At 52.2% G+C, this 22,769-nt stretch overlaps 2 protein-coding genes across 11 annotated transcripts; both read left to right on the top strand.

Annotated features, from left to right (window-relative positions):
* Positions 1-4,701: 4,701 nt before the first annotated feature.
* KXD1 (KxDL motif containing 1) lies at positions 4,702-16,991 on the top strand. 4 transcript variants are annotated; one of them, XR_001105942.3, is made up of 6 exons: positions 4,702-4,765; positions 9,182-9,303; positions 12,073-12,225; positions 13,828-13,874; positions 14,999-15,281; positions 15,389-16,991. XR_001105942.3 is itself a non-coding variant. In XM_012443583.3 (6 exons), exons 2-5 carry the CDS (start codon positions 9,203-9,205, stop codon positions 15,223-15,225), a joined length of 528 nt encoding a protein of 175 aa, XP_012299006.1. In that variant the 5' UTR covers positions 4,702-4,765; positions 9,182-9,202; the 3' UTR covers positions 15,226-15,271; positions 15,389-16,991. The 4 variants fall into 4 exon arrangements, 3 of the variants coding, with proteins under 3 accessions (XP_012299006.1, XP_012299004.1, XP_012299005.1); XM_012443583.3 differs by having other exon boundaries at positions 14,999-15,271; XM_012443581.3 differs by having other exon boundaries at positions 14,999-16,991.
* An 862-nt stretch (positions 16,992-17,853) lies between these two features.
* UBA52 (ubiquitin A-52 residue ribosomal protein fusion product 1) lies at positions 17,854-22,191 on the top strand. 7 transcript variants are annotated; one of them, XM_012443574.3, is made up of 5 exons: positions 17,854-17,960; positions 19,575-19,688; positions 19,948-20,034; positions 21,822-21,924; positions 22,007-22,191. In XM_012443574.3, exons 2-5 carry the CDS (start codon positions 19,586-19,588, stop codon positions 22,098-22,100), a joined length of 387 nt encoding a protein of 128 aa, XP_012298997.1. In that variant the 5' UTR covers positions 17,854-17,960; positions 19,575-19,585; the 3' UTR covers positions 22,101-22,191. The 7 variants fall into 7 exon arrangements, with proteins under 7 accessions (XP_012298997.1, XP_021524832.1, XP_064237690.1 ...); XM_021669157.1 differs by having other exon boundaries at positions 17,856-17,938; XM_064381620.1 differs by having other exon boundaries at positions 17,873-17,956.
* The last annotated feature ends 578 nt before the right edge of the window (positions 22,192-22,769 follow it).

Below are 22,769 nucleotides of genomic sequence, written 5' to 3'. Positions count from 1 at the left end.
GAACTGAATATATAAGAATTCTAGTTATCATTGACTTCTTTTTCTTTTTTTTTGAGACACGGTGTCCCTCTATTACCCAGCCTGGAGTACAGTGGTACAATCTGTCTTACTGCAGCCTCAAATTCCTGGTATCAGGCAATTCTTCCACCTCAGCCTCCAAGCACCCGGGACTACAGATGTGCACCACCACACCCAGTTAATTTTTTTTGTATTTTTTTTAGAAACAAGATCTCACTGTTTCCCAGGCTGGCCTTGAACTCTTGGGTTGAAGGAATCCTCCAGCCTCTGCCTCCCGGTCATTGACTTTCTAATGAATGACGGCAGCAGAACCTGGGAGTGATATTATCAACAGTTTACTGCGGGCTTTCTGTGTACCAAGCCCGGTTGTAAGGATTTTTGCCTGCATGAGTTCATAAAGTTAAGCCACTTACTTACCCAAGGCCATCCAGCTAGGATGTGTCACAGCTGGAATGAAAACTCAGATATATGTAATTCCAGGGCTCTGAAACAGTCATTCATGTGCCCAAGAACTTGTGTGTTTATCTTCTAAGCTCTCAACAGTCTTCAGAGGTAGAGGCTGTGATTACACAGACTTGCAATTAACAAACAGAGACCCAGAGAAGTTACACGTATAATTCATAACATACACACTATATAGAATCTCAATCACTAATAATAATTACTTGCAAGTATTAATTTTATTTTTTTAAACCTAATGACACATTTCTCAAAAGCAAACATTTATGAAGCAATTATTTATTCACCTCGTTTTGTTCATACATTTAGATTATCTCTTTTAAAAAAAAGGCATCCTCAAAAAAAAAAAACAAAAACAAATACAAAAGAAAAGAAAAAGGCATCCTCAGCCAGGCGCGGCGGCTCATGCCTGTAATCCCAGCACTTTGGGAGGTCAAGGAGGGTGGATCACAAGGTCAGGAAATTGAGACCATCCTGGCCAACTTGGTGAAACCCTGTCTCTACTAAAAATGCAAATATTAGTTGGGCATGGTGGTGGATGGCTGTAATCCCAGCTATTTAGGAGGCTGAGGCAGAAGAATTGCTTGAACCAGGGAGGCAGAGGATGCAGTGAACGGAGATTGCACACTTTGGGAGGCTGAGGTGGGCAGATCACGGGGTCAGGAGATTGACACCATCCTGGCCAATATGGTGAAACCCCATCTCTACTAAAAATATAAAAATTAGCTGGGTGTGCTGGCACGTGCCTGTAGTCCCAGCCACTCGGGAGGCTGAGGCAGGAGAATTACTTGAACCAGGGAGGCAGAGGTTGCAGTGAGCCAAGATCGTGCCACTGCACTCCAGCCTTGGGACAGAGTGAGACTCTGTCCCAAGAAAAAAGAAAAAAGGCATCCTCATCTCTTTGTGAATTCTTGGTTTTAATTAATTAATTAATATATATATATATTTTTTTTTTTGAGATGGAGTTTCGCTCTTGTTACCCAGGCTGGAGTGCAATGGCGCGATCTCAGCTCACCGCAACCTCCGCCTCCTGGGTTCAGGCAATTCTCCTGCCTCAGCCTCCTGAGTAGCTGGGATTACAGGCATGCACCACCATGCCCAGCTAATTTTTTGTATTTTTAGTAGAGATGGGGTTTCACCATGTTGACCAGGATGATCTTGATCTCTTGACCTCGTGATCCACCCGCTTCGGCCTCCCAAAGGGCTGAGATTACAGGCGTGAGCTATTGTGCCGGCTTATTTTTTGTTTTTTTGAGACAGAGTCTTGCTCTGTTGCCCAGCTGGAGTGTAGAGGTGCAATCATGGCTCACTGCAGCCTCCACCTCTGGGACTCTGGTGATCTTCCCTCCTCAGCCTCCTAAGTAGCTGGGACTACTGCATGTGCCACCATGCCCAGCTAATTTTTTTTTTTTTTTTTGAGACAGAGTCTTGCTCTATTGCTTAGCTGGAGTGCAATGGCACGATCTCGGCTCACTGCAACCTCTGCCTCCCTGGTTCAAGCAATTCTCCTGCCTCAGCCTCACGAGTAGTGGGGATAACAGGCATGTGCCCCCACGCCCAGCTAATTTTTGTATTTTTAGTAGAGACAGGGTTTCACCATGTTGACCAGGCTGGTCTCAAACTCCTGACCTCAGGTGAGGCACCCACCTCAGCCTCCCAAAGTGCTGGGATTACAGGTGTGAGCCACCAAGACTGGCCACATTTGTATTTCTTGTAGAGACAGACTTTTGCTGTGTTTCCCAGTCTGGTCTCAAACTGCCTGCCTTGGCCTCCCAAAGTGCTGGGATTACAGGCATGAACCATTGCACCCAGCTTCATGATGTGTATTTATTTGCAGAATGGGTCTCTCTGTCTCTGAGGCTGGAGTGCAGTGGCTTGATCACAGCTCACTGAAGCCTCAAACTCCTGGGTTTAAGTGATCCTCCCACCTCATCCTTCTGAGGAGCTGAGAATACAGGTTTGTGCCACCACGCCTGGCTTATTGTTTAGCTGTGCCTGCTGACGGTGGCTCTAGAAGCAGTGACACCCCAGCAGCAATGAGCACACTCAGCACTGAGGTCTTGGTTTCTTTTTTTTTTTTTTTGGAGTTCAAGCAATTCTGCCTCGGCCTCCCGCGTGGAATAGCTGGAAGTACAGGAGGACGCCACCATGCCCGGCTAATTTTTTGTATTTTAGTAGAGATGAGGTTTCACGTGTTGCCTGGGCTGGTCACAAACTCCTGAGCTCAGGCAATCAGCCTGCCTCGGATTCCCTAAGTGCTAGGATTACAGGTGTGAGCCACCACATTGGCCGTTCTTTTCTTTTCTTTCTTTCTTTCTTTTTTTTTTTTTTTTTGAGACAGAGTCTCTCTTTGTAGCCCAGGCTGGAGTGCAGTGGCACCGTCTCGGCTCATTGCAACCTCTGCCTCCCAGTTTCTTTTTTTTTTTTTTTTTTTTTTTGAGACGGAGTCTCGCTCTTGTTACCCAGGCTGGAGTGCAATGGCGCGATCTCGGCTCACCGCAACCTCCGCCTCCTGGGTTCAGGCAATTCTCCTGCCTCAGCCTCCTGAGTAGCTGGGATTACAGGCACGCGCCACCGTGCCCAGCTAATTTTTTTTGTATTAGTAGAGACGGGGTTTCACAATGTTGACCAGGATGGTCTCGATCTCTCGACCTCGTGATCCACCCGCCTCGGCCTCCCAAAGTGCTGGGATTACAGGCTTGAGCCACCGCGCCCGGCCCCCAGTTTCTTTTTTTTAAATTTAATTTTTTATTTTTATTTTTATTGGTGCCGTGACTCAGATCCTGCCTCCCAGTTTCAAGTGATTCTCCTGCTTCAGGCTCCCGAGTAGCTGGAACTACAGCGCCACCATGCCCAGCTAAATTTTTGTATTAGTTTTTAGTAGAGACGGGTTTTCACCATGCTGGCCAAGTTAGTCTTGAACTCCTGACCCTGTGATCCGCCCACCTTGGCCTCCCAAAGTGCTGGGATTACAGGAGTGAGCCACTGTGACTGGCCGATTTCTCTCTTTCTCTTTCCTTCCTCCCTCCCTCCCTCCCTCTCCCTTTCTTTCTCTCTGTCTTTCTTTCTTTCCTTTTTTCCCTTTTGGAGACACTGGCCGATTTACAGGCATGAGCCACTGCAACTGGCCGATTTCTCTCTTTTTTCCTTTCCTTTCCTTCCCTCCCTCCCTCTCTCCCTCTCTTTCTTCCTCTCTCTTTCTTCCTTCCTTCCTTTCTTTTTTCAGACAGTCTCGCTTTTGTTGCCCAGGCTGGAGTGCAGTGATACGATCTCAGCTCAATGCAACCTCTGCCTCCCTGGTCCAAGTGATTCTCCTGCCTCAGCCTCCCCAGTAGCTAGGATTACAGGCGCCCACCACCACGCCTGGCTAATTTTTTGTGTTTTTCATAGAGACAGGGTTTCATCATATTGGCCGGGCTGGTCTCAAACTCCTGACCTCAAGTGATCTACCCGCCTCAGTTTCCCAAAGTACTGGGATTACACATGTAAGCCACCACGCCCGGCCTGATCTTGGTTTCTTAATCCTACTCTTCAACCAAGGAAACCAGGTTCCTTGGAGAAATGGCTGATTCCAGGAATTTTCCACAGCACTGGATTATGTTGTGGTGCCCAAGACAAATAATGCTCCGAGAATGGTGGGGATCTATTAAAAGGACACAGGTGGCTGGGCACGGTGGCTCACGCCTGTAATCCCAACACTTTGGGAGGCCGAGGCAGGCAGATCACCTGAGGTCAGGAGTTTGAGACCAGTCTGACGAACGTGGAGAAACCGTCTCTACTGAAAATACAAAATTAGCCAGGCATGGTGGCACATGCCTGTAATCCCAGCTACTCGGAAGGCTGAGGCAGGAGAATTACTTGAACCTGGGAGGCAGAGGCTGCGAAGAGCCGAGATCGCGTCACTGCACTCCAACCTGGGCAACAAGAGCAAAACTCCGTCTCGAAAAAAAAGGACAAAGGCATTTAAAGGGGCAGGCAAGGAAATAATAAATTATAACCCATAGAATAAAATAAATACAGTTCATAGTGATGCTTTTGTTGTTTGTTTTTCAAAGCCGGGTTTCGGGAAATACGCAGGCGCAAGCCGAACTGTTTGATTGGCTATTCATTGTGACCACCCGCGAGCTGAAGCTGCGTCTAAGCTCCGCCCTTTCCTGTCGTGACTCCAAGCACGCAAGGGGTTCCAGGGTACGTCGCCGCCACGCGCGCTCGCACGATCGGTGCGTGGTGACGTTGCGCCGGCGCGGGCGCCATCCCGGAAGCGCGAGCGAGGCCGCCAGATGTGCAGGTGCCGCCGCTACCGACGCCGGGGCCGAGTTTGGGGTGGGGCTGGGGACTTCAGGGCCGCGGGGAACCGGGCCGGGTCGGGCGCGGCCCCCTGGCTGCGGTGGGGTGGGGTGCGCCGCTGGCCACATCTGGTCACTCCTGCTGCGCACAGGCCTCAGTTTCCCCGTCTGCGCAATGGATACACATGCGGCGCGGCGGGCTGGATCTGGATCCGGATCAGGTGTATAGGAATAGGAGGTGGGGCCGCCTGTGTTCTGGGTGTGCCGTGTAACCTGAAGCTGGGCGTTGCCCGGTTTGTGCCTCAATTTCCCCGCATTGTAGGTGACGGAGCGTGAGGTATGGATATTTGAGCTCCTCCCCACTTGGGGTTTTTCAGAGCTTGGATGGCGGAGTTAAATTATGTTAAATAATCTGGATAGAACCGTGGTGCTGCTCTGCCTCTCCGTGTGAGTTTTGGCAACTGCGCCCACCCTTGTGAGCCTGTTTCCCTCGGAGATGATTGCGTCTGCCTCGTAACGGTGATTGAGGATTAAATGAAGTGCTCTACAAGTGTTTGCCCATAATATATTCTTAGAAGCCCCAGGGATGCTCTCTAAATGTTGACTCCTGGGCCCTGTCCCGGTAACTCCTTCACATTCCTCTTGGAGAAACAGCCTGTTCTGAGCTCCACTCGTTATCACCGTTGGTTTCAATTCTCACAGACGGCACTGTGAGATCTTCATTCCACCCTTTTCCCATTTTATGGTTGAAAAAACTGATTCAGAAGGGTGAAGTGGCTTTCCCAAGGTCAAACAGCCTAGGTTTCTTCAATAAATCTACATTTGGAGTTGGGATCGGAGCCCTTGCTGGGTGAATTTCGCTATGTGGGCCAGACTAGCAGTAATCACGGAAGGCTTCTTGGGACAGGAAACTGCAGGGGAAACAAGAGGGAGGTGCCATGAATCAGCCCTCACATCTGGGAGTCAGAGACAGGAAAGAATCCTGTTTTGAAGTGGGAGTGTATCCCAGAAGATCCCAATAACTGTCCCGCTGGCACTAGCTATGGGCCTTCCTCTCCAGGGTCTTTTTTTTTTTTTTTCGAGACAGAGTCTTGCTCTGTCGTCAGGTGCCAGGCTGGAGTGCAGTGGGGCAATCTTGGTTCACTGCAACCTCCGCCTCCCAGGTTCAAGCAATTCTCCTGCCTCAGCCTCCCAAGTAGCTGGGACTACAGGCACACGCCACCACGCCCAGCTAATTTTTATATTTTTAGTAGAGACGGGGTTTCACCATGTTGGCCAGGATGATTTCAATCTCTTGACCTCGTGATCCGCCCGCCTCGGCCTGCCAAAGTGCTGGGATTACAGGCATTAGCACCCAGTCCAGGTATCCTCTTTATACAAGAGCATGCTTCTTTGGGAATGTGGGACTGTGGGTGTCTCTGCCTGGCATGTCATAGGAGTTCAATAACCATGGTAATTATTAGAGGGAGGGGGGTTTCACCGGGTGTGGCATCGTATTTCTAGAAGGTGCTGCAAACCACTGGCCAGCCAGATTCAGATCACAAAGAGATACCCTTGGCCTCCATGATATTTTGGAAAAAAGTATTCATTGCTAACATTTGTCAATGAGGCAATTTCCTAGAAAAAAAAAATCCTTCAGAGGTCATGCAGAAATCAGCTGCTGTAAGAAGCCACTGTCCTGTCACTGCTAGATACTGTGCACCTGTTAAGATTCACACCTTTGTGAGACCTCTGGACTGTGGACATTTGTTGTGATTTAGGTTCACTGGCTGGGTTGTGACAGTGTCCCAGTTCCTCAGTGTCCCTGAGCATCCATTTTCTCATCTATAAATAAGGATAACAGTATGTATGAGCTTGATGCTTTGTTTAGCATAAAGTAGGTGCTGAATAAATGGGAGAGTAGACTAAGTGAGCTCTGAAACCCTTTATTTTTTAGGGGAATGGAGTCTCATTCTGTTGCCCAGGCTGGAGTGCAGTGGTGTGGTCTCGGCTCACTGCAACCTCCACCTCCTGGGTTCAAGTGATTTCCCTGCCTCATCCTGCTGAGCAGCTGGGATTACAGGCGCCTGCCAGCACACCCGGCTAATTTTTGTATTTTTAGTAGAGACGGGGTTTCACCACGTTGGCCAAGCTGGTCTCGAACGCCTGACCTTGCCTCAACCTCCCAAAGTGCTGGGATTACAGGCATTAGCTACTGTGCCTGGCCAACTTTTTTTTTTTTTGAGACTGAGTCTCGCATTTGCCTGGGCTGGAGTGTAGTGACGCAGTCTCAGATCACTGCAACCTCTGCCTCCTAGGTTCAAGCGATTCTCCTCCCTCAGTCTCAACTTTTCTTCTCTGCCTTCAGCCTCTCCTCTCATGCTTCAGCCTACCCAAGTAACTGGGAGTACAGGTGCCTGCCACCATGCCCGGCTAATTTTTATTTTTTATTTTTTGAGATAGAGTATTGCTCTGTCACCAGGCTGGAATGCAGTGACACAATCTTGGCTCATTGCAACCTCCACCTCCAGGGTTCAATCAATTCTCCTGCCTCAGCCTCCCAAGTAGCTGGGATTACAGGCACGTGCCACCACGCCCAGCTAATATTTGTATTTTTAGTAGAGACAGGGTTTCACCATATTGGCCAGGATGGTCTTGATCTCTTGACCTCGTGATCCACCCGCCTCGGCCTCCCAAAGTATCAGAATTACAGGCGTGAGCCACCGTGCCTGGCCACACCTGGCTAATTTTTTTTTTTTTTTTTGTATTTTTAGTAGATATGGGGTTTCACCATGTTGGCCAGGCTGTTTTGAACTCCTGACCTCAAGCAGTCCACCAGTATCGGCCTCCCAAAGTGCTGGGATTATAGGCATGAGCCACCGTGCCTGGTCACACCTGGCTAATTTTTTTTTTGTATTTTTAGTAGATACTGGGTTTCACCATGTTGGCCAAGCTGTTTTGAACTCCTGACCTCAAGCAGTCCACCAGCATCGGCCTCCCAAAGTGCTGGGATTACAGGCGTGAGCCACTGTGCCCGGCCTCTGAAAGCCTTTCTGAGCCAGTAGAAGTAGGTCTCTCTGTTTCTTGGTTATTGAAGTGTGAGCCTCAGAGCCGAGCTACATCAAGAGCCTGGATTCTTCCTGAACTCCCTAGGAGGGTCAGTGCTGTAGCCCCTCCTACCCTACTTCTCCTGGAAGCCCCTGCCTGCCATTACGGTCATCTGTGTGCCTGCGAAACTGGGAACCGCACAACCATCTGGGTTGCTGGGGCCCACAGCTTGGCTGTGAATGCCTGCAATTCTTGGCTTTAATTTGCTAATAAAAGTGTCATGTCAGAGCTGTTTGAAAAGTTCTGTTGGCCTTCCCCACAACAAGATTCTGGCAGTGCCTTGCTATGAGCCAGATTCTGGGTCAGACTCTGGTGACAGACATGCCTCTGCTCTTTTGGAGCTTACGTTGTTTTAGGGGGTGACAAGCAAAGGGGTCACCTGATCCTAGGATAATTTCATGAATAGGTGAACCAGTGAAGCAGTTAAAACTGGCTGGGTACAGTGGCTCATGCCTGTAATCCCAGCACTTTGGGAGGCCGAGGCAAGAGGGTCGTGTGAGCCTAGGAATTTAAGACCAGCCTAGGCAACATAGTGAGACCTCGTCTCTTAACAAACAAAAACAAAGTAAAGTAGGCCGGGTGCAGTGGCTCAGCACTTTGGGAGGCAAAGGTGGGTGCATCACCTGAGGTCAGGAGTTCAAGACCAGACTGGCCAACATGGTGAAACCATGTCTCTACTAAAAATACAAAAATTAGCCAGGCATGGTGGTGGGCGTCTGTAATCCCAGCTACTCGGGAGGTTGAGGCAGGAGAATTGCTTGAACCTGGGAGGCAGAGGTCGTAGTGAGCTGAGATCAGGCCATTGCACTCCAGTCTAGGTGACAAGAGCAAAACTCCATCTCAAAATCCGAACCAAAACAAAACAAAACCAAGATAAAGTAGTAAGAGAAGTGGTAAGAGTGACCGGAATGGGGTAGTCCTCAAAGACCTCTTGGGAGAGGAGACACTGGAGGCGACGATTTGCCGAGGCAGCCACACACGTTCAGCTTGTGAGGACGGCAGGTGTAAAGCAGGGATGAGAGAGGAAGCTGGCAGTTCTGTGCAGGTGAAAGGTGCCTGTGGCCTTGGGCTCATGGAAGTGGGAGGTGATGGGATTCTACTGTGTTTGGATGCAGTTTCCAAATATAACCTCTCTTAGTTTGCCCAATACTTCCACATTCCTGGGGTGGCAAACTTAAGGTTCAGGTGGCATGACTGAGCCAGGGTCACGTGTCCGCACTATAGGATACCACGTGTGGGTTAGATCCCAGCCCATAAGGGTCCCTGCCTGGCTTCTTGGTCCCGCCTCCCCTGGTGACGGGTGCAGACCATGCTTTGCTTGCACATTTCAGGCAGCGGAGGAGGAGGAAGAGATGGACCTCCCGGAATCGGCCTCAAGGGTCTTCTGCGGCCGCATCCTGAACATGGTGAACACAGATGACGTCAACGCCATCATCCTGGCCCAGAAGAACATGTGAGTGGTGGCCGGGGCCCTGCGCGTGGGAAGGAATCCACGGGCTCGCCAACATTCTCGTCTTGCCTGCCCCTACCCGGGGCCCACACTGGTGATAAAACGAAGGAAATGAGCAAGTCTGCGGCTGGCTCCAAAGTAAATTCCTTCCCGGCCTGGAGGCGAGGCCTTGGCACAGGAAGCAGGACTTTGGGGAGGTTTTGCAGCTGTGGATGGCTGGGCGGGGGCCGCAAGGGCTCCTGTCCTAAGGCGTAGAGTAGGGATAGTTAGGGGACCAGAGGGGCCATATGTAGGGGGTTTTATGGGTTTCTTTTTTTTTTGAGACAGAGTTTCGCACTTGTCGCCCAGGCTGGAGTAAAGTGGCGCCATCTTGGCTCACTGCAAACTCTGCCTCCCGGGTTCAAGCGATTCTCCTGCCTCAGCCTCCCGAGTAGCTGGGACTACAGGCATGTATCATCATGCCCAGCTAATTTTTGTATTTTTAGTAGAGATGGGGTTTCATCATGTTGGTCAGACTGGTCTTGAACTCCTGACCTCAAGTGATCCACCCGCCTTGGCCTTCCAAAGTGCCAGGATTCTAGGCATGAGCCACCGTGCCCAGCCTTTATGCAGGTTTTAAGAAGCTGGTGTGCCGACTTCCTGTTGAAGGAGTGGTCTGCCAGAGCCCACGCTGTGTTTGCGCAATGCCCACGTCTCTTGGAGGGGATATAAAGGCCTCTTGTCCTCACTGGGGTTTGGTGCTGTGGCCGCTGAAACCTTGCCCTAATTCAGGCCTGCCCTGTGGGGAAGAAAGGCTGATACCAAGTCTGTCTAACCCTTGGCCTGTCCAACCCTTTGAATGTGGCCCAACACAAATTTCTAAACTTTCTTAAAACATTACGAGATTTTCTTTTTTTCTTTCTTTTTTTTTTTTTTTTTTTTTTTTTTGGGACGGAGTTTCACTCTCGTTACCCAGGCTGGAGTGCAATGGCACGATCTCGGCTCACCGCAACCTCCGCCTCCTGGGTTCAGGCGATTCTCCTGCCTCAGCTTCCTGAGTAGCTGGGATTACAGGCACGCGCCACCATGCCCAGCTAATTTTTTTGTATTAGTAGAGACGGGGTTTCACAATGTTGACCAGGATGGTCTCGATCTCTTGACCTCGTGATCCACCTGCCTCGGCCTCCCAAAGTGCTGGGATTACAGGCTTGAGCCACCGCGCCCGGCCCTTTTTTTCTTTCTTAATCAACCTTTTATTTATTTATTATTTTGAGATGGAGCCTCACTCTTGTTGCCCAGCCTGGAGTACAATGGTGCAGTCTTGGTTCATTGCAACCTCTGCCTCCCAGATTCAAGCGACTCTCCTGCCTCAGCCTCCCAAGTAGCTGGAATTACAGGCATGTGCCACCATGCCCAGCTGATCTTTTGTATTTAGTAGAGATGGGGGTTTCACCATATTGGTCAGGCTGGTCTCGAACTCCTGACCTCAGGTGATCCGACCGCCTTGGCCTTCCAAAGTGCTGGGATTACAGGCATGAGCCACTACGCCCAGGCTTCTTTTTCTTTCTTTGCTCATAAGCTGTCTGTTGTTAGTGTATTTTATGTGTGGCCCAAAACAATTCTTCCAACATGGGCCAGGGAAATCAAAAGACTGGACGCCACTGGGCTGATAGAGCCTTGGAGTGGAAGCATAGCCTCCCACAGCTGTTTTTGTGTCTCTGAGCCAGAGGCTCTTCCCAGCCTCCATGACCCAGCACACACCTGATTTCCTTACCTTTTCTCTGAGGCCCAGAGCGGCTGGCTCTGAGGCTCCACAGTATCTGTCTCTCTCCTCTCCTGGTTTCTTTTTTTGTTTTAAATAGACTCTCACTCTGTTGCCCAGACTGGAGTACAATGGTGCAATTTCTGCTCACTGCAACGTCTGCCTCCTGGGGTCAAGTGATTCTCCTGCCTCAGCCTCCCGAGTAGCTGGGATTACAGTCACCTGCCACCATGCCTGGCTGATTTTATTTTTAGTAGAGATGGGGTTTCACCATGTTGGCTAGACCTGAAGTGACTTGCCTGCCTCGACCTCCCAAAGTGCTGGTGTGCCGGTCTCCTGTTTCTTTTTTTTTTTTTTTTTTGAGACGGAGTCTCTCACTGTTGCCCAGGCTGTAGTGCAGTGGCATGATCTTGGCTCACTGCAATCTCCGCCTCCTGGGTTCAAGCAGTTCTCCTGCCTCAGCCTCCCGAGCAGCTGGGACTGCAGGTGTGTATGTGTGCCACCATGCACAGCTAATTTTTTTGTATTTTTAGTAGAGATGGAGTTTCACCACATTGGCAAGGATGGTCTCAATCTCCTGACCTCGTGATCCGCCTGCCTTGGCGTCCCCAAGTGTTGGGATTACAAGCGTGAGCCACTGAGCCCGGCCTCCTGTTTCTTTAGGTCAGATTCAGACCTGGCTCTGGGGAACTTCCAGACTGAGGGGAGACAAAGCCAGAGACAACCTCCTGTCCCTATGGTGTCCGGGATGGGCCAGAGGAACAACCTGGGACTAGTGGAGTTAAAGAGAGTATGATTGAAGGAAGAGGTAGACAAAGCTACATGAGAAGGACACACCTGAGTAGGGTTTTGAAAGTTGAATAGGAGTTTGCTAAGTGGCTCAAGGAGTAGGTACAACTCTGCAGGATAAGCGAACAGCCCATGCAAAGGTTGTGAAGCAGGCAAGGGCTTGGCATGAACAGTCAGTCTGGCCAGGTCAGGCAGGGCCTTGAAGCTGGGCAGAGGAGCTCATGCCCTCTCTCCACCCTCAGGCTGGACCGCTTTGAGAAGACCAATGAGATGCTGCTGAACTTCAATAACCTGTCCAGCGCCCGCCTACAGCAGATGAGCGAGCGCTTCCTGCACCACACGAGGACCCTGGTAGAGATGAAACGGGACCTGGACAGCATCTTCCGCCGGATCAGGTGGGTGCTCAGCCCCACCCCGGGGCCCCAGCTGACCTCTGCCTCCATCTCCCCATCTGAGCCTCAGTTTCCTTCACATACCAGGGTAAAGGGGAGATTTCTGTTTGTTTTACAAGGCTTCATAGCGCACTTAAGTGTCTGGAACCGTTCCAGCCCTGGGATAAAAATCTTGAAGTAAGTTTATTGATTGATTAATTGATTGAGACAGAGTCTTGATCTGTGGACCCAGCTGGAGTGCAGTAGCATGATCCCATCTCACTGCAACCTCTGCCTCCTGGGTTCAAGTGATTCTTGTGCCTCAGCCTCCTGAGTAGCTGGAATTACAGGTGTGCCCCACCATGCCCTGCTAATTTTTTTTTTTTTTTTTGAGATAGAATTTTGCTCTGTCGCCCAGGCTGGAGTGCAGTGGCACAAGCTCAGCTCACTGCAACCTCCACCTCCCGGGTTCAGCAGTTCTCCTGCCTCAGCCTCCCAAGTAGCTGGGACTACAGGTGCATGCCACCACGCCCAGCTGATTTTTTGTATTTTAGTAGAGATGGATTTCACCATGTTGCCCAAGCTGTTCTTGAACTTTTGATCTCAGGCAATCCACCTGCCTCGGCCTCCCAAAGTGCTGGGATTACAGGTGTAAGCCATTGCGCCCAGCCTAATTTATGTATTTTTTTAATAGAGAAAGGGTTTCACCATGTTGGCCAGGCTCATTTAGAATTTCTGGCCTCAGGTGATCCATCCACCTTGACCTCCCAGCGTTGGGATTACAGGTGTAAGCCATCACGCCTGGCCTAATTTTTAAATTTTTTAGTAGAGACAGGGTTTCACCATGTTGGCCAGGCTCATCTGTAACTCCTGGCCTCAGGTGATCTATCTACCTCGACCTCCCAAAGTGCTGGGATTAGAGGTGTGAGCCATCACACCCTACCTCAAAGTTTATTTAGTTTTAAAAAATATAACATAGCGCTAGACACATAATCAAAAGGCAGGAATGGCTGGGCGCAGTGGCTCACGCCTGTAATCCCAGCACTTGGGAGGCCAAGGTGGGTGATCACGAGGTCAGGAGTTCAAGACCAGCCTGACCAACATAGTGAAACCCCGTCTCTACTAAAAATACAAACATTAGCTGGGCGGGGTGGCACACACCTGTAATCCCAGCTACTTGGGAGTCTGAGGCAGGAGAAATTGCTTGAACCTAGGAGGCGGAGGTTTCAGTGAGCTGAGATTGCACAACTGCACTCCAGCCTGGGCAATAGAGGGGGTCTCCGGCTCAAAAAAAAAAAAAAAAAGCTATCTGAGTAGTGGAGGCCACATAGAAGAGGCCTTGCAGGGGCAGCCCCCAGCCAGCACCTATGCTCAGAGCACCCAGACTCTAACTTGTTGGGGGTTGGGGCCTACGCTGGGGCTGGAGGCCGGCTGGTGGGCGACTGCCAGGGCCGTGGCTGCTGGACCGAGCACCTAGAGAGAGTGAAGATGTGAGGTGGTGAACAGTGTGGGGGTTCTCACTCCCGACTCCCCTTGCCCTCAGCCGGCAGCAGGGGCTCTTGGCCGGCACCAGGCCCGGCCTGCCTGCTCAGCAGGTTAAGCCCGTGTGCCTTCTCTCCCCTGCAGGACACTGAAAGGGAAACTGGCCCGGCAGCACCCAGAGGCCTTCAGCCGTAAGTGTCGCCAGGGCTCCTGCACCCGAGCACATCGTGCCCTCCGCCCAGGGCGAGCTTCTGGAAGGCCACCTTGGGGGCTGAAACTGAGACCAGGCTATAATGAGCAGTGGGCCTGGGGAGACCTGGGGCGGGGGCGGGGGCAAGGGCAGGGGCAGGGGTGCTGGCCTGGTCCTCTCAGCAGCTTGCAGAGTGGGTGCTAGGACCAGGGTCCGTGCCCCGTGGGGAAGCCACACGGGGGACTGTGGATAAGCAGCATGACAATCCTTGTCCCTGTGGGCACTATGAGCCCCTATGAGCCTGCCATGAGGTAGGGGCTGTGAGTGTCCCCATTTCATGGAGAGGGAAACTGAGGCCCAGAGGGGCAGGACTCGAGTTCCCATCTGTCTGGTTAGAGAGCTCACGTGTTCTCTGGGGTACCATTCCATGTTGCCACCACCTTAAAGGGCTCTGCAGGCTGAGCCTTGGTTTACCCATCTGTTGAAAAGGCCAACAGCTGTCCATCCCAGGGTCTCCAGCAGCAGTTTACAGAGCAGGGAGCCAGGCTGAGCGGAGGTCAGGACCTGGCCCGAGTAGCACAGTGAGCCAGGCTTGCCCTCAGGGCTCCTATAGGCCCATCCCCAGAGCCTGTGTCCCTTCCTCACCTCACCTTGAAGGCTCTTCCCTGCCTGGGCCTCAGTTCCCTCCTCTGTAAAATGGGCTAAGTTGGCAGGGCGCGGTACGTCACGCCTGTAATCCCATCATTTTGGGAGGCCGAGGCAGGGGGAATCACCTGAGGTCGGGAGTTTGAGACCAGCCTGGCCGAAATGGGGAAACCTCGTCTCTATTAAAAATACAAAATTATCCAGGCATGGTGGCGCATGCCTGTAATCCCAGCTACTCGGGAGGCTGAGGCAGGAGAATTGCTTGAACCTGGGAGATAGAGGTTGCGGTAAGCTGAGATGGCGCCACTGCGCTCCAGCCTGGGCAACAAGAGCGAAACTGCATCCTCCCCCCGCAAAAAAAATGGGCCAAGTCATACCCCCATGGGATGGGGGAGCCATCAGGGGTCACACGGACAGTAAGTCCTACATCACAGTGCTTGGCAAGGTGACAAAACAAACTCTTGGGCCTCCTTCCCCTAGACATCCCAGAGGCATCCTTCCTGGAGGATGAGGATGAAGACCCCATCCCACCCAGCACCACGACCACCATCGCCACCTCAGAGCAGAGCACGGGCTCCTGTGACACCAGCCCTGACACCGTCTCACCCTCCCTGAGCCCCGGCTTCGAGGACCTGTCCCATGTCCGGCCTGGCTCCCCAGCCATCAATGGGCGCAGTCAGACAGATGACGAGGAGATGGGCGAGTAGCCCTGCTGCCTGGTGCCTTGAGGGTCTCAGGGCAGCGGCATACAAGGTGGCAGCAGGTGACCCTGCCCCATTCTGTCACCCAGGGCTCCTAGGGGGACAGGGCTCTCTTGAAGGGTGTGGATTGCTGAGGGGGGTCTTTCATTCTGGCTTCTTCCTTCCTCAGAACACATCTCGTCTGCAAGACCCCTCTGCCATGCCAGGGCATGGCCATCCCAGCAGGAGTTGCGGGGCTGGGCATGGGAATTTTTCCAGAGCTGAGCCTCACATCTGCTCTGAATAATGCTTAAAAAGGTTCCCAGAGACCAGAGCCAGATGTCCCCCACCTCTGGTCAGGACTTCCTTGAGGCGCACAAGCACGGTCTCTTGTGAGTTTACCCCTGCTCACCCCTGCACCCACTAAATCTGCTTTTCCTGCCCCTTCCTCTGTAAAAGTATCAAATACTTTCTCCTTGGTATGTCAAGGAGGTTTCTGAGCTAGGTCGAAGGCTTAAGACGAAGGCTGGCGGGCCGTCCATTCAGCCGTGAGCGTGCTGAGGCCTGTTTCTCAGAACAGAGGTGTGGAACCTGAGGGCCCAGCAGGCCTCTCTGAGGGCCGCCATGGAGCAAACGGAGCCACTCGGGAAAGAATTTAATGGGATATTTTTGTACCCAATGTTTACAGATGCTGTTGGGAAGTTATCAATAAAAAGACACCGTTACTAAAAAGGGAAAAGGACCCCTAGCGGTGGCTTCCTCCATCCTTCAGCCAAGCAACCCAGAAGGTGGGCAAGTGCTGGATGTCAGGCTGGGGGCCCTGCTGCAGGGAGGTGCAGACAGTCAGTCACCACAGAGCTGGAAAGAGATGTGGCCCTTTCTTGGAACCCCCCTGATGGGAGCTGTCACAGCCCAAGTTCCCATCACAGCTAGGTCTTCCCGCATGTGGCCCTCAGTGCTGACAGTACTACTGTTCCCACTCTCCTTTCATAATTCCTTCTCCAGATCTCAGCACTCCTCCCGATCAGGAAGCCACACAGGAGCCCATTCCCCATCAGACACTCCCAGGGTTACCTCATCTTCTGAGTACTTAGAAATTAAGTTGTTTTAGCCGGGCGTGGTGGGTGCATGCCTGTAATTCCAGCACATCGAGAGGCTGAGGCAGGCGGATCACCTGAGGTCAGGAGTTCGAGACCAGTCTGCCCAACATGGTGAAACCCCGACTCTACTAAAAATACAAAAATTAGCTGGGTGTGGTGGTGCACACCTGTAATCCGGAGGCTGAGGCAGGAGAATCACTTGAACCTGGGAGGCAGAGGTTGCAGTGAGCTGAGATCGCGTCATTGCACCACAGCCTGGGCAATAAGAGTGAAACTCCGTCTCAGGGAAAAAAAAATATTCATAAAGTCATCTTCTCAGACATTGGAGGGTATACTTTTGTCTGGTATGTTAGTGCCTGCAAACATTCAAGGAAATAAACAGGTACCCCTGCCAAGCCTACAGGTAACTTCTCATTGCTCCCCATCTTCTCTGTACTCAACCTTCTCCTTTTTTTTGAGACAGCATCTCTCTTTGTTACCCAGGCTGGATTGCAGTGGCCCGATCATGGCTCATTGCAACCTCAAACCCCTGTGTTCAGGCATTCCTCCCGCCTCCCAAGTAGCTGGGACTACAGGTGTGCGCCACCACAGCTGGATAAATTTTAAAAACGGTTTTTTGTAGAGACAGGGTCTCGCTATGTTTTCCAGGCTGGTCTTGAATTCCTGGCCTCAAGTAATCCTCCCTCCTTGACCTCCTAAACTGAAAGTGCTGGGATCACAAGTGCCCTGGCACTTTTTTTTTTTTTTTGAGATGGAGTCTCACTCTGTCGTCCAGGCTGGAGTGCAGTGGTGCGATCTCAGCTCACTGCAGCCTTTGCCTCCTGGGTTCAAGCTATTCTCTTGCCTCAGCCTCCCCAGTAGCTGGGAACCACAGGCGCACGCCACCACACTCAGCTGATTTTTGCATATTCAGTAGAGACGAGGTTTCACCATATTGGCCAGGCTGGTCTCGGACTCCTGACAGGTGATCCACCCGCCTTGGCCTCCCAAAGTGTTGAGATTACAGGCGTGAACCACCGCATCCAGGCCGCCCCGGCACTTTTCAATCACCCACAAATCTGGATCCTACGTGGAAAAGAGATCCTCAGTCCCACCTGGCACCTTTTGCCAGGCACCACCACCTTTCCTGGCGAATGCGGTTTTTCCGGCTGCTCTCCCTGCCGTTGTCCTGAAATCCATCGTACACAGCAGCCGAGAGCTTTCTAATAACCGATTCCAGGTGTTAGGTCCCTTCCCAGCCCCAACTCCTGCGTCCTGGACCCGCAGCCCTCTGCCTAATGCCTTTGCTTTAGCAGAAAACATTCTCCTCTACTCCGTTCAAGTATTTGCTGAGGGCCTGCCAACCGCCAGCGTTTGCCAGTGGCTCAGAGGCCACGGGCACAAACACCTGGAGAGGTGCGATAGTGTCCTCACGTGACTCGGCGGGCGGGGCCAACACCCAAAAGCGTGTGGGAGTCGCTCACCTACGTGCGCTGCGGCTTCGTTTGCCAGTATCCAAGATGGCAGCAGGGCGGGATCCGAAGCGCGGCGCGGATTGTGACTCAGGCGTCCGGCGTGCTCCGCGCGCAAGCGCTTTCGGCGGCGATTCGGCGGTTTCCGGTTCCGCCGTCCTCTTTCTCTTCAGCGAGGCGGCGGAGTTGGTTGGTGGCGGCCGTTGTGTGGGTTCGCGCCTGGTTGAGGTCGGGTGGTGGGGCTGTCGGAGGCCGCAGGGGCCTGGGCGGCAGAAGAGGCGGCCTTGAGCCGGCTCATGCAGGCCAATCTCGGCGGGGTGGCCGGGCAGGGCGCTCGAGGCCGCGGCTCCGAGCCCAGGCCGGGGCCCAGGAGGCGAGCGCCGCTTTGGAGAGGAACCTGCCTGCTTTGCCTGCCTGAGTGACCCCACGAGGCCGGGCGGGAACGGGTCCTCGGGACTGGTCTGTGTTAATGAGAGGGGGTTATTGAGCTTGTAGCGTTAACTCATCCAGTCACTGCGTCAATCCCTTTAGAAATGCTAAATTTCTCTAGCCGAGTTTTCATAACTGGTTCCATTACTACCTCTGTAAGGAGGGGCTGGTGGTAGCGTCTGTCTTTTAGACTCTTAATTTGTATTTTTTCAGACGGAGCTCGCTCTGTCGCCTAGGTTGGAGTGCCGTGGTGTGATCTCGGCTCACTTCAGCCTCCACCTCCCGGGCTCAAGCGATTCTCCTGCCTCAGCCTCCCGAGTAGCTGGGATTACAGGCGCCCGCCACTACACCCAGCTGTTTTTTTGTGTTTTTAGTAGATAGTGGGTTTCACCATGGTGGCCAGGCTGGTCTTGAACTCCTGAACTCAAATCATCCGTCTGCCTCGGCCTCCCAAAGTGCTTGGATTACAGGCGTAAGCCACCACGCCTGGCGGATTCTTTATTTTTTAAAAGTGAACTTCTGGGCCGGGTGCGGTGGCTCATGCCTGTAATCCCAGCACTTTGGGAGGGCGAGGCAGGTGGATCACCTGAGGTTGGGAGTTCAAGACCAGCTTGACTAACATGGTGAAACACCGTCTGTACTAAAAATATGAAAGTAGCTGGGCGTGGTGGCGCATGCCTGTAATCCCAGCTCCTCGGGAGGCTGAGGCAGGAGAATCGCTGGAACCCGGGAGGCAGCGGTTGCGGTGAGCTGAGATAGCACTACCGCACTTCAGCCTGGGCAACGAGAACAAAACTCCGCCTCAAAAAAAAAAAAGTCAACTTTTATATGTAAACAGTGGCTGGTAGATATAAGTGATGTTTGTGGTCTGGAGTAAAAGCAGGAAGTGGGGTCTGGAGAGGAAACAGTGTTGGGTGCCCCAGGTTGCAGTTAGAGGGGAGAGGGGATGTGACAGGAAGGCGTGTGTGTTGTAGGGGATGGCAGCAGGAGCCCCCGGTGAAGGAGACCAGGACCTTGCTGTGTGGGAGAGGATGGGGCCGGGCTCAGGGAAGATGTATCTGATGGTGCCAAAGGGAACTTACTCCATCCGGAGATAATGACGAGTCCTTCCCCTGCTAAGCCTAAGGAGAATAACCAGTCTTTGTTCCTGGAGAGCACCGATGCAGTCAGTAGGGTGGAGGACGTGTGGCCTTTAAGTCCAGGACATGTTTAGGCTGTAGGCCAGGGTGTGTGGGAAGCCTAATGGGCCAGGCTTGGAAGAGTGGAAGGAAGACAGGTACTGGGGCAGGACCAGTTGGGGTCAGTGCAGGCACAGGGATAGCAACTGGGGTGTAGGTACCTGAGCTTGCATCACCCAGGCATGCATTGCTCATCCGTCTATCCTGCCTCCCTTCAGCAGACGCAGAGATGCAGATCTTTGTGAAGACCCTCACGGGCAAGACCATCACCCTTGAGGTCGAGCCCAGTGACACCATTGAGAATGTCAAAGCCAAAATTCAAGACAAGGAGGGTGAGTGGGACTGGGTGTGGGGGCTCTGGCTATGGACAGGGAGTCCCTCTCCGCTCAGGGGAGTCCCTTCTGTGTGGGTTGGTACTGGCTTTAGACAGACTTGAGTTTTGCCCTTGCTTCTCCATGTGATCTGAAGAATGTTATCTCTACCTGAGTTTGCGTTTTGAGACACTGGGGTTAGTGCTGGAGCTCCCCTGCATGGGGACACTGCCAGTAATGTGCTCCACAGAGTCTCTAACTGAGCCTCTCTCCCCTTCAGGTATCCCACCTGACCAGCAGCGTCTGATATTTGCTGGCAAACAGCTGGAGGATGGCCGCACGCTCTCAGACTACAACATCCAGAAAGGTACCAGGGTTGGGGTTGCTGAGCAGGGACCCGAGATCCTCAGGTCCTAGGAAAGGAGCATTGATGGCCTCAATCAGGGGCTGGGGAAGCAGTTCAAGTGACTTATGTTTTGTTTAAAACAATGGGGCTGGGTGCAGTGGCTCACGCCTGTGATCCCAGCACTTTGGGAGGGTGAGGTGGGTGGATCACCTGAGGTCAGGATTTTAAGACAAGCCTGGCCAACATGGTGAAACCCTGTCTCTATTAAAAATTCAAAACTTGGCCAGGCGTGGTGGCTCACGTCTGTAATCCCAGCACTTTGGGAGGCGAAGGTGGATGGATCATGAGGTCAAGAGATCAAGACCATCCTGGCCAACATAGTAAAAATAAAAGTACAGAAATTAGCCGGGCTTGGTGGCATGTGTCTAATCCCACCTACTCCAGGGGCTGAGGCAGGAGAATTGTTTGAACCCAGGAGACTGAGGTTGCAGTGAGCTGAGATGGCACCACTGCACTCCAGCCTGGTGATATCAAGTGAGATCTGTTGAAAAAAACAAACAAGCTGGGCATGGTGGCGTGCTCCTGTAATCCCAGCTACTTGGGAGGCTGAGGCCTGAGAATTACTTCAACCTAGGAGGCAGAGGTTGCAGTGAGCAGAGATCACACCACTGTATTCCAGTCTGGATTACAGAGTGAGGTTCCGTCTCCAAAAAAAAAAATAATAATAGTGGAAAAGTTTTTATCACTGCAATAAAGAAATTAGTGTCACTTGTAGAGACAGGGTTTTACCATCTTAACCAGTTTGGACTTGAACTCCTGACCTTATGATCCACCCGCCTCAGTCTCCCAAAAGTTTTTTTTTTTTTTTTTTTTTTTTTTTGAGGCAGTCTCACTCTTGCCCAGGCTGGAGTGCAGTGGCGTGATCTCGGTTCACTGCAATCTCTGCCTCCTGGGTTCAAGTGATTCTCCTCTCTCAGCCTCCCAAGTAGCTGGTACTACAGGAGCCTGACCCCACGCCTGGTTAATTTTTTTTTGTATTTTTAGTAGAGATTTAGTTTCACCATGTTGGCCAGGCTGGTCTCAAACTCCTGACCTCATGATCCGCCTGCCTCAGTCTCCAAAAGTGCTGGGATTACAAGCGTGAGCCACTGTGCCTGGCCTAGATAGACTTCAATGTTTTACCTTACCTGCACCACTTAGAAATTGGCTTCCATGATAGAAAACCCAGATGGAGGCCGGGCGCAGTGGCCCACGCCTATAATCCCAGCACTTTGGGAGGCCGAGGTGGGTGGATCACGAGGTCAAGAGATCGAGACCATCCTGGTCAACATGGTGAAACCTTGTCTCTACTAAAAATGCAAAAAAAAATTAGCTGGGCATGGTGGTGTGCGCCTGTAGTCCCAGCTACTCGGGAGGCTGAGGCAGGAGAATTGCTTCTTGAACCCAGGAGGCGGAGGCTGCGGTGAGCCGAGATCACGCCATTGCACTCCAGCCTGGGTAACGAGCGAAACTCTGACTCAAAAAAAAAAAAAAAAAAAAATCCCAGATGAACGCCTCAGTTGGCATGTGTCAGTCTCAGACTTCTCCAGGACTTGTGGTCAGTGCTGGGATGGAGGTTCTGTGGGGCAGGCCTGACTGGGACAGTGTATCTTCCACACGTAGAACACTCTGGGGACCACGACTTGGTGTCCCCATCACACTTGAGAAAGCCCCAGACTATAGTAGGGCCCTAGAGGCCTGCTTTGTGACTGAGGAGCCAAGGCTGGGCTTAGTTGGGCAGTCGCCGTCCCTCTGGCTGTCTCCTACAGAGTCCACCCTGCACCTGGTGCTGCGCCTGCGAGGTGGCATTATTGAGCCTTCCCTCCGCCAGCTTGCCCAGAAATACAACTGCGACAAGATGATCTGCCGCAAGTATGTGTGCTTCAGTGGCTGGGGGCTGGGAGGGCTGCTGGGTCGGGTTGTGCCCTCACCTGCCGCTCCTGTTCCTGCGCAGGTGCTATGCTCGCCTGCACCCCCGTGCTGTCAACTGCCGCAAGAAGAAGTGTGGCCACACCAACAACCTGCGCCCCAAGAAGAAGGTCAAATAAGCCTCTTCCTTCCTGGAAGGGCAGCCTCCTGCCCAGGCCCCATGACCCTGGAGCCTCAATAAAGTGTCCCTTTGGTTGACTGGAGCAGCAACTGGTGTCCTCATGGCTGGTCTGTCCAGGGAGGTGGCTGGAGAGTGGGCATCTCCCTTAGGGACTCTAATCACTCCATTCTGTGCCACCCATGGGGTCCTCCGTCCTAGATTCTGTCACACTGGCAGTGGTCCTTGCCCTATGCCCCTGACTCTGGATTTGTCATCTGTAAAATTGGAGTAAAAACCTTAATCCTGTGATTGGTGGGACTGAGGATTTTATTGACGGATCCCAGTTTTATCATAGCTGTGATCCATCAGGTACTTTGAGATGTCCTTCAGGCCTAGGCCCTGAAGGCGTGGGGAGACAGGTAGAAAGTACACCCAATGACGTAGAATGCTGGCTCTCAAATTCTTTTATAGAAATGGGGTCTCACGGTGTTGTCCAGGCTAGTCTTGAACTCCTGGCCTCAAGCCATCCTCCCACCACAGTCCCTCAAAGTGTTAGGATTACAGGCAAGAACTGCCATGCCCAACCCAGTTCCCAATTTTGAACCTGAAGCTAGGACATCAATCTTGGTCTGCAGTCAAATGGTCTGCCCCTGAGTGGTGACCTCTCCTATGATACCACTCTCAAGAA

Source organism: Aotus nancymaae, unplaced genomic scaffold (assembly GCF_030222135.1).
Source record: "Aotus nancymaae isolate 86718 unplaced genomic scaffold, 86718_ANA_hifiasm-v0.15.2.pri h1tg000028l, whole genome shotgun sequence".
NCBI classification, from domain to species: Eukaryota; Metazoa; Chordata; class Mammalia; order Primates; family Aotidae; genus Aotus; species Aotus nancymaae.
This window is presented reverse-complemented; position numbering and strand designations above follow the sequence as displayed.